The sequence below is a fragment of the Hipposideros armiger genome, unplaced genomic scaffold (genome assembly GCF_001890085.2).
Source record: "Hipposideros armiger isolate ML-2016 unplaced genomic scaffold, ASM189008v1 scaffold_833, whole genome shotgun sequence".
NCBI lineage: Eukaryota > Metazoa > Chordata > Mammalia > Chiroptera > Hipposideridae > Hipposideros > Hipposideros armiger.
Genome location: NW_017732183.1, coordinates 33,370 through 49,780, shown reverse-complemented (window position 1 = coordinate 49,780; position 16,411 = coordinate 33,370). Strand labels below are relative to the sequence as shown.

At 47.0% G+C, this 16,411-nt stretch overlaps 1 protein-coding gene and 1 long non-coding RNA gene across 2 annotated transcripts; both read right to left on the bottom strand.

Moving 5' to 3' along the window:
• Positions 1 to 295: 295 nt before the first annotated feature.
• Positions 296 to 15,998, bottom strand: MARCO (macrophage receptor with collagenous structure). Its single transcript, XM_019629248.1, has 9 exons — positions 15,941 to 15,998; positions 15,500 to 15,579; positions 15,232 to 15,334; positions 14,824 to 14,931; positions 4,228 to 4,311; positions 3,179 to 3,277; positions 2,609 to 2,653; positions 1,814 to 1,990; positions 296 to 588 (listed from the first exon to the last, which is right to left on the bottom strand). Exons 1-9 carry the CDS (start codon positions 15,996 to 15,998, stop codon positions 458 to 460), a joined length of 885 nt encoding a protein of 294 aa, XP_019484793.1. The 3' UTR covers positions 296 to 457.
• On the bottom strand, positions 15,247 to 16,038 carry LOC109374556 (uncharacterized). The gene is made up of 3 exons (XR_002122407.1): positions 15,941 to 16,038; positions 15,788 to 15,823; positions 15,247 to 15,334 (listed from the first exon to the last, which is right to left on the bottom strand). It is a non-coding gene; the product is annotated as an uncharacterized LOC109374556 (long non-coding RNA).
• Positions 16,039 to 16,411: the final 373 nt, after the last annotated feature.

Below are 16,411 nucleotides of genomic sequence, written 5' to 3'. Positions count from 1 at the left end.
TATCATTCAACATGGTGCCAACTACATGCCAACCAACCTCTTCATTTGCTGGCCAACAGCTCCAATGCTGGAGGGAGAGCTCGCTATGAGTGATTGAAGGGATGGTCACAGCTGATTTTTGACTCCAGGTGATCTTCACTTTCTGCATTGCACTTAGATCCCTCTGAACCTCCACCCTCCCTGGGCTATAAGTTGAGATGCCACTGTCTGTGTGCAGGAGCATGTGAGGAATCAATGTAATGTTGTGTGGGGGATGTGGGAGGTATGAGCTGGCAATTTCAGCCACAGCCAATGATGTTGCCAAGTAGCACTTTGAACTTTATTAATGACCCCACACCAGAAGCTGCTTGGCCACTTCCAGGAAACCCCTCAGAGAGCACTGGCCTTCCCCCAGGTGGGATGGGTGCCTATGGCTGCAGACACCTTGGAAGCAGAGCACTGAAAAGGCTGGGGAGGGTCAGCTGCAGTCCACGCCAGCGTCTTCATTGTGGTTGCAGTTGTGAGAGCCCCAGCTATTCTTGTTGCAGTTCCATAGGGTCAACTCTGTCCCTCGACATGCAACATTATCCAGCCAGATATCCCCAGAGCCTAGATTTAGAGAAAGCAAGGAGGAAGTGGGGAGTGAGGTTAGGGTCAAAGCACAGTGTCCCCTTTGTGTTTAGGAGTTCCCATGTGGGGGTAGACTGCCAATTTCTCTCACACCCACTCAAGCCCAAGGTGCTGATTATTGCCTTCATCTGCTTTCTATCCTTTGACAAAAGTCTCATCCAAATGTTTAATTCTTTATCCATGCATGATTTGAATGGTGTCTCCTAGGGGTCTCCTCCCTGCTAATTCACTACAGCTGTACTCATCTCCTCAAATGCCTTTTTAGCCAGGTCCCTCTCTGGCTCTAAAGCATTCACACGTTCCTCAGCCCCACTTTTTTCTGATACAATTGATTTCAGATCAAGAGCTTGGAGGAAAGTTGTTGGGTTATTTGATTACAATAATTTATACTATACTGTGACAATCTATAGAGGCTTAATCTACAGAGGAGAATGTGTATTTTAAAAGAGTTTTACAATCCTGGACTCAGATTAAAAACGAGGTGTGCACTTTGGAGAGGAGAAAGGGCAGAGAGCATTTGAGGGTGAAGCAGGAGAAAGGGGCCTAGAGTCCATGCCATGTCAGCTCTTAGGGCCAAAGAAATAGTCTCAGCCTGGGGACTTAACTCCTGTGTTGGAAGTTTGAACCTTTTTGCTGAAAGACACAGGCTAAGTCTCTAGCACCCCAGGGCATCATTCCAAAACTGATTTTAGGAAGTCCCTGCCCTGATTTGCTTTCTCTTCCCTTCACACCTTCTTCTTAAAGATGATCACAGCATGGACAGCCCAGGTCTCTAGTTTCCAGGTAGGTGGAATGCACACCTGTGTTTGCCTGCCCTGTGTCTTTTCTCCATTCTTCTAGCACCAGCACCTCAGATGTCATCGGAGAGCCATGCCTCCCAAACACCCCTGGCCAGGTGGCATTTTGGCTCCAGGGCTGATCACACATTAACCCAAGCCAGGTCAGCCAAAGCCTCAACCAAGCCTTTGCTGTCACTCTTGGGGAAGAAAGATCATCTTCCTCCTGAGGCTGCCAAGCTGGAAGGATGTAAGCTTGGGGTCCTGAGCTGCAGAACTTTTCATTTCAGTTGCTTGAGCCAGTCCTTTTCTTTAAACTCAAACCACACTGAGTCACCTGCAACCAAAGGCTGTCAACACCCCACCAGGGAGAGAAAGCCTACATCAGCCCCTCAAGGAAACAAGATGCTGATGGAGGGCTCACTTACCAGCTCCCACATTGAAAAGGGCCTTTCCCACGGAGTAGCCCATCATGCGGCAGAAGACAGTGGCATCTGCATTGTCCCAGTCATCATCACAAATTGTTCCCCATTTACCGTTATAGTAAATTTCAGCCCTGCCTCGGTTCAGAGAGCCAACAATCCTGACAGGAGCTAGGGATGCGCCTGGGTGAAAAAACACAAGTGGGAGAGGTGAGGAAGGCAGCCTAGGGCTTTGTGTGAATGCGGGCTCCGCCTTTTCATTTTTGGAAGGTCTATGGTTAGGGAAAAGAAACCCCTCTGCTTGGCAGTCACCTGAGTCAGAAAGATCCCACATTATGGCACCAACATGACCTGGCAAGCAGCCTCTGTTCCTTGGGGCTTGCAGGCATGATATCATGGGAGCAGGTGCCTCTGTGGATAGTTTTGGAAATCCAGATGACCATATATTGCCTTGTGTCATGGAGAGGAAAAAAAGGAAAGTCGAGGAATAAAAGAAGAAAGCAAAAAAGAAGGGGAGAGAAGGAAAGAAGAAGGGTAAAAGCAAGGGAGGGAGAGAAAAAGGAAAGAAGGGAGGGAGGGAAGAAGAGAGGAAGAGAAGGAAGGAGGAAGGGAGGGAGAGAGGGAGGAAAACTGTGCCACTGTATGTTATGAGCGGGCTTATTCAAAGAAGGAGCCTGTTAACTTTCCTATAAATGAGGGATTTCTCTGAGAAGCGAGGCCTCTCCCCCTACCACACATACAGTTTTCAAGAACAAAACTGACTCTAAAGCACAAATTAAAGAGAACAGAAACAGCAATTACCTTTTTCACCTTTTTCTCCCTTTACTCCTTGCACCCCAGAAGAGCCTGTCATGGAGAGGAAAACCACATGATTTGAAGGAAACCAAGCCAGGACCCCCTCGCCCTCCTTTGCCAGCATTGGGGAGGAAGGCGAAGGGGTGGGGAGGAGGTAAAATTCTCTCCCCAGCTTTGCTGGTGACGTAGCATCATGGGCATCGATGGTTAAGCATGAAGAAACGGGCGCAAGCCATAGCAGGAAGGATTTAAACCAGGTTAATGAGAGATGTTTAATAGGTGAGCGACGTGGAGTGGGAAGGATCTCCTTCACGGGAAGATCCAATCGGTCATGGAAACTGTCCAGAGTGGCCGGGGGCACAGCTGGCTGTGCTTCGAGCACGTGTTCGTGTGTCTGCCTGTGTGAGTGCCCAGCTTTGCCTTATTCACTTCTGGAGGCTCGGTGCCAAGGCCAATCCCACCTCAGAACTTATCCACTGAACCAACAGACCTCGACCCCTCTTGTTCTGAAAACCCCCAACCACCTTACAACAGGGCCTCCCCTTCAATCCCACGAAAAAGAAACAGGGGCCTTACCTTTCTCTCCTGGGTGTCCCTTTTGGCCAACTGGTCCAGGTACACCCTTGGGGCCTGCCAGGCCTGGGCTTCCCCTTTCTCCCTTCATGCCTGCAGGGCCTGGAGAGGAAAGAGACCACTTCATCAGATGCTCTGCTCTGCTTTCCAAGGAGGGCCAAGGGCCACGCTGTTTAACGAATGAGTTGTCCTTAACTAGCAGGCTTTACCCCATGGATGGGCTCTTCGGATGTTACCATTATCTTCGGTTCAAATGGGGGCAAATGTGCTACTCTGATCTCCCGACTCCCATTAAAAGCTGGTTGAGAACATACAGGTGAAAATTGCTGAGAGGATTCCAAATGCTGTTGGTTCTCATCTGACTATATAACTGTGCGGAAGTTCTAGCCATTGTGGGAGAATTTGCTAGAATGTTTCTAGGCCTCAGTCTCTCCTTCGATAGGTTAAAATAGGAATAGAATATGCAGTTCATGAGGAAGAAAGATTGCTCACACAGTTTGTCTAAGAAGTGTTGCTTTAGCACTCCTTAGGGTTGGGCTATTGAGAAGACTAGAAATGCTGTGTGGAAAATGCCAAACTCAGTAACCGAGTATGAGCAAGGGCTTAGTGAACGAGGATGGTGATCACATCCAGTGAGAAGAACGAGGAGGAAGGGAGGGGCTTGAGGCACCCAAGGGGAGATGAGCTAGACCAGAGCAGATATGGGGAAGCAGACAGAGACCTTGCAACCAACCTGAGATTGGAGAGGAAGGCTGCACAGCCCCACCTGGTCACCAGCTCTCCTGACATTTTTTACCTTCCTACCACCATTAGCCCCCACCCCTCTCCGTACATCCCTCAGGTCAGTGAGTTCCTGTCATTCCCAGGTTTTCCAGGAGAAGAATCTGAGGTTTGATTGGCAGAGCCCTGGAGTCTTCGCCTCAGATGGTCTTGATCCCGGGCCACTTTGGGGGAAGGTCACAGCGGTGTAGTCAAAGTCAACAAGACCGCCCTCTGAGCATGAGCCTTTCCAGTCATCATTCTGAAGAATTAAAATGAAGCCAGCCCTTTACCTGGAACTCCTGATTCTCCTTTTGTTCCTTTTTGTCCTTGAAGTCCTAAGATCAAAATACAAAAAAAGGGAGAAGGTAATAAAACTTGGATATTAGACACTTTTAATCTTAGACAACCTCTACCTTTTGTCTGATTAATGCAGACGGAAAGATACATTGGTTCTTCACGATTGTTTAAAGCCTCTTCAGCGCAGCATAAAAGGAGACAGACTGTTGATAAATGGTGATCCATGTGTTGGAATGAAATCAAAATATAGCGCATGAAAGCCTGAGTTAGACCCTGGACTTACTGGCTGGTCTTCCTCGCCAGTGATAGCCTGATCTGATGTCTAAATCCAATTCCATCCCTTCCTGTTGCATGTTATTGGAAAACAATTGAGAGATATTTGAAAATAAAGTAATCTCTATTTCCAAAAGACTATGGAGGGGACTCAGTGACCACCAGAAACTTTGGGAGCCCTCACCCATAGTAGATGTTCAAGATCTTTGCTGGTTTATTTCATTGTGGCCCCTAGTATGGCTAAAGATTTACTATGTGGCTAAAGGGTCTCATATCCAGAAAATGGAAAAATAATCACTGCAATTATTGATGGATACTATTTGTAGTTCCCATGTGAAAGATCCTCTCTTCCTTCCTTCCTTCTTTCCTTCCTTCCTTCCTTCCTTCCTTCCTTCCTTCCTTCCTTCCTTCCTTCCTTCCTTCCTTCCCTTCATTCATCCTTTCATTCACCAACTTCCATGGAATGTCTCCTGTTCCCAACATCAGGCTGGGTCACTGTGGGATAATAATTTATTGGTTTAGAAACGTCATGGTCTCTCGATTTTAAGTGCCAGTATTGGTTTTAATTCAGAGAAAGGGGACTCTCCAAGACAATTACACAAACTTGGGGAAATGAAAGATCATTATTAATGTGAGGTAATGTAATGTAAATTCCTATTCCCGTAACAATAGGAATGCAGACAGCTATTTATGAGGGGCTGTGCTCATCACCGTGTCTTTGATTGGTATCCCTCTCCTCCATGGTGCAAAGGCCCATCCTTTTGGTGATAACTAGAAACAACAATTACCCTCATTGTCAATTGCCTGGGAAAAGTTTCTACCTGAGGAAGTTCCTGCTTCCCAGTTCCTGACTTTCCTGAGCATCTACTGTGTACTGGTCAATGGAGGACAGGTGAGAGGCCTGGCAGGTCTTTTCAGGACACCTTCTTGGAATACTGAGCCAGGGAAGTCCTGGCTCCTGGAAGCCTTTCAGATGTCTTGCCTGAGGCCAAGCACTGTCTGAGGAGTAGGATCAGAGGGCCAAGGAGCTGCAAGCTGCCACAACACACCTTGACACCAAAGGAAGCAGGAAGCACTGGAAGGATCTGAGAGGGCAACTGCTTCAGCCCCTTATTTTAGGGATGGGGACAGGGCTGGAGCTCAGAGAGCTTCTTCTAGGAGCTGAAGGTGCCTTTGAGGCCAGATCCTGGCAAGCAGGTCCCAGTTCACCCAGACCTTTTGTTTGTGCTCTGGTCCCTCTGTCTAGAATGCCTCACCCTATTGCTCCCCTGGAGAATTCCGATCAAGACTGTAAAACCTGAAGAAGAGGGGAAAATGGCAGCTGTGAGGAGGGCTCCCTGAGTTCTCCCCTGGAAATCGCCGCAATTTGAACTGCTGTAACTCATCAAACGGACCTGTACTCATCACACAAAGCAGCTAAGAGACTCACATGACAATTATTGGAAGGTGGGCAGGCCCGGCGAGTGGGGGAAGAGGGAAGCGAGACGCGGAGCAGCAGCCCGCACCCGCGGCTGCTGAGACACGGGGACCTGTGCCTCGTGACCCACCTAAAGAGCAGCAAGAGTGTGACAATTTGCAGTCTGAGGCAGAAGCCTCGGGCCAGGCGAGTAGGGGAAGAGAGAGAGGAGACATGCATGCAGAGGCGTGGTCCGCATCCTTGGCTGCGGCACCACAGGACCCCAGAGACAGAGCGGAGAGCGCTGTACTGGCAGGGCGGACTCAGTCCCTGCGCCCACCCAGTCCCGCCGGGAGTGCAACAGGAGCTCCTGCAGCACACAGACTCTTAGGCAGAAGCCTCAAACCGGGCAAGTGGGGGAAGAGGGAGGCGAGACTCGTGGATGAGATGCAGCCCACACCCGCAGCTGCGGAGACGCAGGACCCCAGGAGGTAGAGCAGATAGCTTCGCAGCGGCAGGGTGGGCTCAGTCCCTGGCCCCTGCGGTCCCCTCCAGGAGCGCAGCAGGAGCTCGGCTGGAGCGTCTGAGGCGGAAGCCTCAGCTCAAAATGGCGGTGGGACTTTTTTTTTTTTCTCTTTTTTCTGGGCAGAAAGCAAAAAACAACTGCATAGATAAGAACCCACCCCTACCCTCCCTCAGAAACCTTGGCCCCCACCATGCCAGAGTCTTAAGCTGACCCCTGAATGGAGGAGTAGGGTCAGATTACAGAGGGGCTCCTACTCCCAGGGGGCTGAGAAACTCCACATGAGAAGAGGCTGAGGAGTGTGAGCCTACCTACCCCGCCCCCACCTCTCCTACATGGCTTGGGAGGCAGGACAACTTCAGCTGCTGAGTCGAGTCACTTTCAGGACCCCAGCAGGTGGCTTTTAGCAGCTCTGAAATCTCACACCCCCCACAGCCTCCAGCAGACAGAGTGCCAGAAGATGCACATTGAGCCTTCTGGCTGCGCAGCACTCAGCGTGCCTCTGGGCAGGCGAGAGCAGAAACGGCATTGACTTTGTAAAAACTACCAATCACATCTCAAACCCCACTCATCTAAAATAGACCTGTATTGCCAGGGTCACTCTAGGCGCCAGGTGGCCTGCTCTGCCCCAACAAGACGCAGGGGAGTTTTTGTATAGCAGAGGACAGCCTGGAGAGAGCTTGGTGGACTTTAGCCAAGACTGGCACTGGTTGTTTTTTTGTTTTTTGTTTGTTCGGGGTTTTTTGTTGTTGTTATTGTTTTGTTTTTTGGGGGGTGTTTTGCAGTTTTTTCTTTTTTGGTTGCTTGTTTTGGTTGTTTTTGTTTTTTTCTACTTCATTGTTATCATTTTTAGTTTTCAATATAGGCACATATATAGGTGTATATATGTGGATATATATGTCCATATATATGGGTGTGTAGATGTATATATATATATTTTTTTCTCCTTCTTTCCTTCTTTCTTTTCTACCCTCTCTCCCTCCCTTCTTCTTTCTTTTCACTGCTCTGCTGTTCCTCCTTTTTCCATTTTTCTGCAATTTTTTTTTGGGGGGGTGTTGCTATTTCATTTCTCGTGTTTATTCTGTCTTTTATTCTATTATATTTTATGTTATTTTTTGTTTTTTGTCCTTCATTTTTTTGTTGTTTTGTTTCTGTTTGTTTGTTTTCTTCTTTTGCACGTTTGATATTTCTGTACATGTTGAGTGCAGGTCATTGTTTGTTTTTTACATGTGGGAGTATCTGGTTTCCTTTGGTGACTGTTGTAGTTGTGCTTGTTGATCTGTTTTGCACTAAAATTGCTCTGCAGCAGGGCCCAGCCAAAGAGGCACAAGAATCATCACACCCAGAGGCCAAGTTTAGATAAAACCAGAGCATTATGGGATTTGACTTACAAGAGTAACACTCAAAGGGAAATCGCTACAGACACAAGAGCCCATAGGGGCCAAACCTCATCGTAGGGTTCAATCCTCACATAGCAACTCATAAACTGTGGACACAGCTAATCCTCATAGCTAGTCAGCCTGGGAGTCAATCCCACCTACTGACAAGACAAAAGCAATCAAAACTTGACTTCAACAGGAGAAGACACACAACACAAGGAACACCTCTTGTACACACGCACAGGAGAATACGGAGACTGAGTAATTCAAATATAAAGGACACATACTACATAAGTCCACCCAGAAAAGACTGAGAGACCTAGGAGATCTACCTAATACATCGAAGCAAGCACAAAGAGTAAGCCAGAATGGGGAAACAAAGAAACACATTCCCAATAAAAGAACAGAAGAAACCTCCTGAATCAGTGGAACTGGAGGATATAGAGGTAAACAACATATCAGAAACAGAGTTCAGAACACTGATGATTAGAATGTCCAAGGAAATTAATGAGAATATAAAGAAGGATAGAGAAATCATGAAAACAACCAGCTAGAAATAAAGAATACAATTACTGAAATAAATAACAAACTCAATGGAATTACTAGCAGATTGGATGAAGCAGAGGATAAATCAGTGACTTAGAAGACAAGATAGCAGAGATCATCCAAGCAGAACAAAAGAGAAAAAATAATAATAAACGCTGAAAATAGTTTAAGAGATCTGGGTGATCAACATCAAGCTCAACAACATGCGCATCATAGGAATACCAGAAGGAGAAGAGAGGGAGCAAGGGATCGAGAACATATTTGAAGTAATAATGTCTGAAAACTTCCCTAACCTGGCAAAAGAAATTGACATACAAGCACAGGAGGTGCAGAGAGTTCCAACCAAGATGATCCCAAATAGGCCCACACCAAGACACATTATAGTGAAAATGGCAAGGGTTAAAGACAAAGACAGATTCCTAAAAGCAGCAAGGCACAGGCAGCAAGTTACTTACAAGGGCACCCTCATAAGAATATCAGTCGATTTTTCTACAGAAACTTCACAGGCCAGAAGGGAGTGGCAGGAGGTTTTCAAAGTGATGAAAAACAAGGCCTACAACCTAGATTGCTTTATCCAGTAAGGTTATCATTTAAAATTCAAGGAGAGATAAAGAGCTTTCCAGAAAACAATAAGCTAAAGGAATTCATTACCACCAAGCCAGCATTGCAGGAAATGTTAAAAGGGTTTCTTTAAGCAGAAGAAAGAGAAAAACAACCTAACTAATGAAGACCAGGAACACAAATAGCAAAATGGCAATAACTACACACCTATCAATAATCACATTAAATGTAAATGGATTAAATACTCCAATCAAAAGCCGTAGGGTGGCTGAATGGATAAGAAAGCAAGACCCTTGCATATGCTGTATACAAGAGATTCACCTCAAATCAAAAGACACATACACGCTGAAAGTAAAGGGATGGTGTAAAATATTTAATGCAAATGGAACTGAGAAAAAAAGCTGGAGTAGCAATACTTATATCAGATAAAATGGACTTTAAATTGAAGAATATAATAAAGGACAAAGAAGTGCTCTTCATTATAATAAAGGGATTGATCCAAGAAGAGGACATAACCCTAGTAAACATCTATGCACCCAATATAGCCCCTGAATATATAAAACAGATATTGACAGACATAAAGACAGAGATCAACAGTAATACTATCATAGTAGGGGACTTCAACACCCCGCTGTCAACAATGGACAGATCCTCCAGACAGAAAATCAACACAGAAACAGTGGCCTTAAATGACACATCAGACCAGCTGGATTTAATTGATATTTTCAGAGCATTTCACCCCAAAGCTACAGAATATACATTCTTCTCAAGTGCACATGGAACATTTTCCAAGATAGACCACATGTTAGGCCACAAAACAAGCCTCAATAAATTTAAGAAAATTGAAATCATATCAAGTGTCTTCTCTAGCCACAATGCTATGAAACTAGAAATCAATCACAAGAAGAAATCCAGAAAGCACATAAATACATGGAGGCTGAATAACATGCTACTAAATAGCGAGTGGGTCAAAAATGAGATCAAGGAGGCAATAAAAAGATACCTCGAGACAAACGAAAACGAAAACACCACAACCCAAAATCTCTGGGATTCAGTGAAAGCAGTCCTAAGAGGGAAGTTCATAGCAGTACTGGCCTACCTAAAGAAGCAAGAAAAATTTCAAATCAACAAGTTATCCTTACACCTCAGGGAACTGGAAAAAAAAGAGCAAAATAAGCCCAAAGGGAGTACAAAGAAGGAGATAATAAAGACCAGAGCAGAAATAAATGAAATAGAGACCAGAAAATCAATACAAAAGATCAACGAAGCTAAGAGCTGGTTTTTTGAGAAGATAAACAAAATTGACAAACCTCTAGCCAGACTCATCAAAAAAAAAAAAAAAAGAGAGAGAGGACTCAAATTAGTAAAATCAGGAATGAAAGAGGCGAAGTGACAACAAACTTCACAGAAATACAAAAAATCTTAAGAAATTACTATGAGCAGTTATATGCCAAAAAATTTGACAATCTGGTAGGAATGGATAATTTCCTAGAAGCATACAGCCTTCCAAAGCTAACTCAAGAAGAAACAGAAAACCTGAATAGATTGATTGCCACCAAGGAAATTGAATCAGTAATCACAAGCTCCCAACAAACAAAAGCCCTGGACCAGATGGCTTCACAAGTGAATTTTACCAAACATTCAAAAAGGAATTATCACCTATTCTTCTCAAACTATTCCAAAAAATCCAGGAGGAAAGGCCCCAAACTCTTTCTATGAGGCCACTATCACCCTGATTTCAAAACCAGACAAAGACAGTACAAAAAAAGGAAAACTACAGGCCAATATCCCTGATGAACATAAAGGCAAAAATCCTCAACAAAATCTTAGCAAACAGAATTCAGCAATATATTAAGATCATACACCATGATCAAGTGGGATTCATCCCTAGTGCACAAGCTTGGTTCAATATCTGCAAATCAATTATGTGATACACCACATCAGCAAAATGAACAATAAAAATCATATGGTCCTATCAATAGATGCAGAAAAAGGATTTGACAAAACACAGCAGCCATTTATGATAAAAAGTCTTAGCATGCAAATAAAAACCACAATGAGATACCACCTCATCCCGGTCAGAATGACTATCATCAATAAATCAACAAACAACAAATGCTGGCGAGGTTGTGGGGAAAAGGTGGTGGGACTCCAGACTGGTGCAGCCACTATGGAAATCAGTATGGAGGCATCTCAAAAAACTGGAAATGGAACTACCTTATGACCCAGCAATCCCACTCTTAGGGATTTATCCAAAAAAACCCAAGACATTAATCCGAAAAAATATATGCACACCTATATGTTCATTGCGGCACTATTCACAATAGGCAAGACTTGGAAACAACAGAAATGCCCATTGGTAGATGACTGGATTAAGAAACTATGGTACATTTACACAATGGAGTATTACTCAGCTATGAAGAAGAAGGAAATAGTACCATTTGCAACGATATGGGTGGACCTAGAGAACATTATGCTAAGTGAAATAAGTCAGTCAGAGAAAGACAAATACCATATGATCTCAATTATACATGGATTCTAAAAAACTGAATAAACGAGAAATGTAAACAGAAATAGACTCAGAGACACAGAGGGAAAACTGAGTGTTACTAGTTGGGAAGGGGTGGGGATGAAGGAGAAGGGGAAGGGACGAGACAATACAAATTGGTAACTACAATATGGCCTCAGGGATAGAAAAGACAGTCTGGGCAATATAGTCAATAATGATGTAAATATTTTTTAGAGGGCCAGATGGACTCATGTCTTGTTAGGGAGACCACTTCATAGTCGGTGTAGAGGCCTGACCACCGCACTGTATTTCTGAAGCTGATGTTGAATAATATTATATGTGAACTATAATTTCATACATGTAGAGTCACGGGTTGTGGAGTATAATGTGGGAATGGAGTCAATGGAATTGTAATAGATATGTATGATATCGGGGGTGGGGGGATAGTGGATGGGGGGAGGGGAGGGGATTTGTGAGGGGTGAAAATGATAACTATTGCATTGTTTTGTACACCTGAAACTAATTTTTAAAAAAAGACTGTAAAACCTGCTAAGATGTCCAATGTCGCCTACTGTGAAGCCTTCTCTGGCCTCGCCCATGGATGCACACTTCCTCCCAAGACAGCAAGGTGGCCAGATTTGGACACCCTGCATTTGTGTCCACCTTTGTGACCTTGAGCAAGGTGTTCCCATTCCCTTTCCTCCTCTGAGTCTCCTGGTTGCCCCAGGAGACAGCTGTGAGGTTTGAATGAAGTCGTCTTTGTCAACTGCTGAGCCTCACGTCTGTCAAGAGCTCAATAAATGGTGCCCTGTGGAGCCTGTTTGCACCCACTGTCTCCCCTCTAGCAGGGAGTGCCTCAGACATGGGGGCTGAAATTTCCTCATGAACTCCAGGCTTTCTGCCTAGCAAGCCTCCCTAACTGTGTGCTGTTGGCGGGAGGTCACCTGCAGAGGTAGCTCTGCTTACCTGCATCTGGATTGCATGTGTCCAGATTAGGGAGGCTAAGTCGCATTCAGAAACACATCTTTGGTTGTTATGAAATAGAAAAACGGTCAATATCTAGACTCTTGACTTTCTCTGTTTGCATCATAGAGGGTGCATATTTGCTGAAATATCTACCTTAAGAGCTTCTCCCTAGAAGCAAAGTACATGGACCTCAGGCACTGTGATCTCCCTTTATTGTCCCCTTCTCCCCCCCCCCCAAAAAGTACCCTTCTCTAGCTGTCTCCAAAGCACTGAACAACAAACACCCTGTACAGAGAGGAACCATATGGAAGACACTGTTTCATTAGGTTCATGGTCTCTGCAGCCTCACCCTCCCCCATTCATTTCTCACACCTTCGCTCCCAACCCTCCTGGGGACTTAGTGTCTGCTGCTGCCTGCACTGTGCCAGGCATTATGCAGGGGGCTTTACCTACATTGCCTCCTTCCATCTCTCAGCTGCCCTGCAAGGCAGGGCCATTGCCCGCTTTACAGAGGTGGAAGACCACACTCAGAGACGTGAGGGGGTTTATCCAGGATCACACAGGCAGTGATGAAGCTGGAGTTGGAACCCATGTTTGGCCTCCCACTGGGCCCTGTAACTGCCAGCTCACTGCTTGCTTCCTGGCGTTTCACTCGGGATGTCCACCTGGTTCCAAAGACACTTCCAGCCAGCCTTGGGCCATCCCTTTTTCCTAAACAAGTAGTCAAACTGAAGTTTGCCTCAGAATCACCTGCACAGGGTTAGTTAAAAAACAACTTGCCAGGCTCCACCCAGACTAGTTGATTTAATGGGTCTGGGATGGGGACCTGAGACTCTATTTCTAACTGGTTCCCGGGTGACACTGATGCTCCTGCCTCAAACACACCTCATTCAATCTTCAGGGACCAGCTCACAGCCGGCCTTCCTGTCTCTGAGGAACTCCCAGCCCCTCCCATGTCCGGGAGTTCCCAGAACCTTCTGACCCTTGATGAAATGCCTTCTGATATGTGTATAATGGATGGCCGTTTTGTCTTCAGAACTCCTCTCTTCAGGTCGGCCGCATGGCTCAGTTGGTTAAGAGCACAAGCTCTGATCAACAGGGTCGCCAGTTCGATTCCCACATGAGCCAGTGAGCTGCGCCAGAGCTGAGCTGCCGCTGAGCTGCCAACAGGTGGCAGGATGGCTCAGCTGGTGAGAGCACGTGCTCCTAACAAGGCTGCCGGTTTGACTCCCGCATGGGATGGTGGGCTATGCCCACCTGCGACTAAGATTGAACACAGCACCTTGAGCTGAGCTGCCCTGAGCTGCCGATGGGCAGCTGGATGGCTCAGTGGTTAGAGCATGCACTCTTAGCAACAAGGTTTCCGGTTCAACTCCTGCATGAAACGGTAGTCTATGCCCACCTGCAACTAAGATTGAACATGGCACCTTGAGCTGAGCAGCTGTGAGCTGCCGATGGGCAGCTGGATGGCTCAGTGGTTAGAGCATGCACTCTTAGCAACAAGGTTTCCGGTTCAACTCCTGCATGAAACGGTAGGCTATGCCCACCTGCAACTAAGATTGAACATGGCACCTTGAGCTGAGCAGCTGTGAGCTGCCGATGGGCAGCTGGATGGCTACCGGACTTGGAGATGAGCTAGCTGCGCCCTCCACAACTAAGATTGAAGGACAACAACTTGGCTGTTCCCCTTCCCCAATTCCCCANTCAGCAGGCTAAGCCATATGCCTAGTCACACAGGTGAACAGGCACAGAGCAGGGATGGCAACCAAGCCTGCTAGTTCAGCAGCCTTCATTCCCCCTACTGCACCCCAGAGCCACCCCAAGGGGCCACAAGAGGCCAAGTGGCAAGAATCATGAAGGGGCTCAGTCACGGCCAGAGTCTCTCAGGCTGTGCTCTCAGAGCATGGCCCCCTGGGACTCCAAGGTCAGAATCATCCAGGGTCTCTACAACACAGGGTCCAACTGTTGGGCCTCACATGCACTTTGAACGAGCACCCCAAATTGTTCTTATTCATGGCCCGTAGTTTGAGGAACACTGCTCTAGAGAGAGCACTGCCATCAAGGGGGTGTTCTGAAGTCCCTGTTCTGGAATCAGCCTCTTTGTCCTCACTGCCAGCCAGGCTCCCCTCCTTCCCCAGGCCTACCTCAGGCCCCCACTTCAATGCCTCTCTTTCCTCTCCTCCAAGCTCTTAGCACTGCCTGTGTCCCCAGTTCCCACCAATGGTGCCTGGCAGGACATTGTTGCCCCTCTCGCATTGCTCTTAGCTTTTGGATTCCTGTTCTGCACTTACCTGGATGAAACGGACCACGTCTATGTTCCTGGGATGCCAGTAGGCAGAGTGTAATTCTGCCCTCATTGAGTACTGAACAGACACAGTTGCCCAGAGTGGGGGCCCAGGTCCCCAGTGAGCACCAACACCCCAATACAGCCCTTACCTGGGAGGCCCAGGTCTCCTTTGTCTCCTTTAGCGCCAGTTTCCCCTTTCGGTCCAATGAGACCCCCATCACCTTTGCTGCCCTTCTCTCCTTTAAGTCCTGGGATACCTGAGAAAGGAATGGCCGATGAGTTGGGCTCCCGCCATCCTCCTGGGGATGGGCTCCCAGGCGATGGGCAGGGACCATTCTGGGGACAAGAGCAAAGGGTACCCAGATGAAGTCTGGGGGTTTGTTAGCTTATCTCTTGGGTGACCTTGACAAGGTACAATACGACTCAAGAGAAGAGGACTATAGGAGGAGTTAACGCCCTGGGCCTGGGGAGGAGTCGAGGGAAGGGCATACTGGGGACAACTGGCTCAGGGCCTGGGCCAATGCCCAGTGATCCCAAGCAGAAGAAGCATGAGTTACCAGTGGCTCCTTGCCCCCCTGGAGCNGCGGCCAGGCTCACCCTTGGCACCTGGGGTGCCTGGCAGACCTGGAATGCCTCGAAGACCCTCCACTCCAGGTTGTCCTGCAAGTTAAGTCATGACTGCAAGGTTGGGTGGTTGGCAGAGGGCCTGGCTGCCACCCTCTAAACACACCTCTGTTCTCAACACCTACTATGTTCCCTGGGAAGCTTTAGAAGCAATGGAGTAGCCCTAATAATGGGAGGAAAATTACAGTCTCAGCAATGTACTGATAGTTTCCATTCACTGTTGCAGCCTGGGACTCGTGAACTTATTAGGAACTCTGGGTTGTGAATGTCTAGCTCCAACTCTGGGTGGCAGAATGGGGTGAAGCTCTAAAGAGGGCTATCAATTATGCATGCTGCTTGTTCCTCTTAGGAGGGGCCAGGGTTTAGAGACCCCAGATGCTCTGGGTTAACACTACAGTGAAATAGAAGATAGCAGAATCAGGTGCTGGACTTGACTTTGCCTAGGCGCAGTGGGAGCTGGAATGATGCCCAGATTCCTGTAGTTCTTACCTTGATCTCCTTTCATTCCAGGAATTCCAGACACACCTAAAATGAAAAAAAACTTTTAAGGATTTTTTTCCCCTCTCTAGCTCAGCCTGCTAGAAAAAAAGGGGGGGAGGGGAATACCTACAGGCCAGTGGACCTGACCATGCGGCCTCTTACCTGGGGGGCCTGGTTTCCCCGAGTCACCTTGACTGCCCTTGGCTCCAGGAGGTCCCATGACCCCTATGTCTCCTTTCATGCCAGTGGTTCCTGAAAAACCAAGGAGTTACAGTCAGCCATAGGAAGAGGGCAAACCTGGGCAGCAGGTCACTTGGATACTTCTCGTCCCACCCAAATTCTAAACTCAGACTCCTTGAGTTCCTACTTGGGGCCCAGAAGTGGAAGACATGATGGCTTCCCTCAAGGAGCATACCATCTTGCCCCAGAGATAAGATATAAGTTTATGAAAAGTGGACGATTTGACCTGGCCTGGCTGATGGGCAGTGGAAGGCCTGGAGGGCAGGCTCTCAGGTGCCTTGGGAGGGACCACAGGCCAGGCTCACGCAGTGCTGCCCTGCCCAGGTCATTTTAGTGTTTGCATTTGGGGAATTATTTTTTTCAATCCTCCCCAACTGAAATCTGAATATTCCA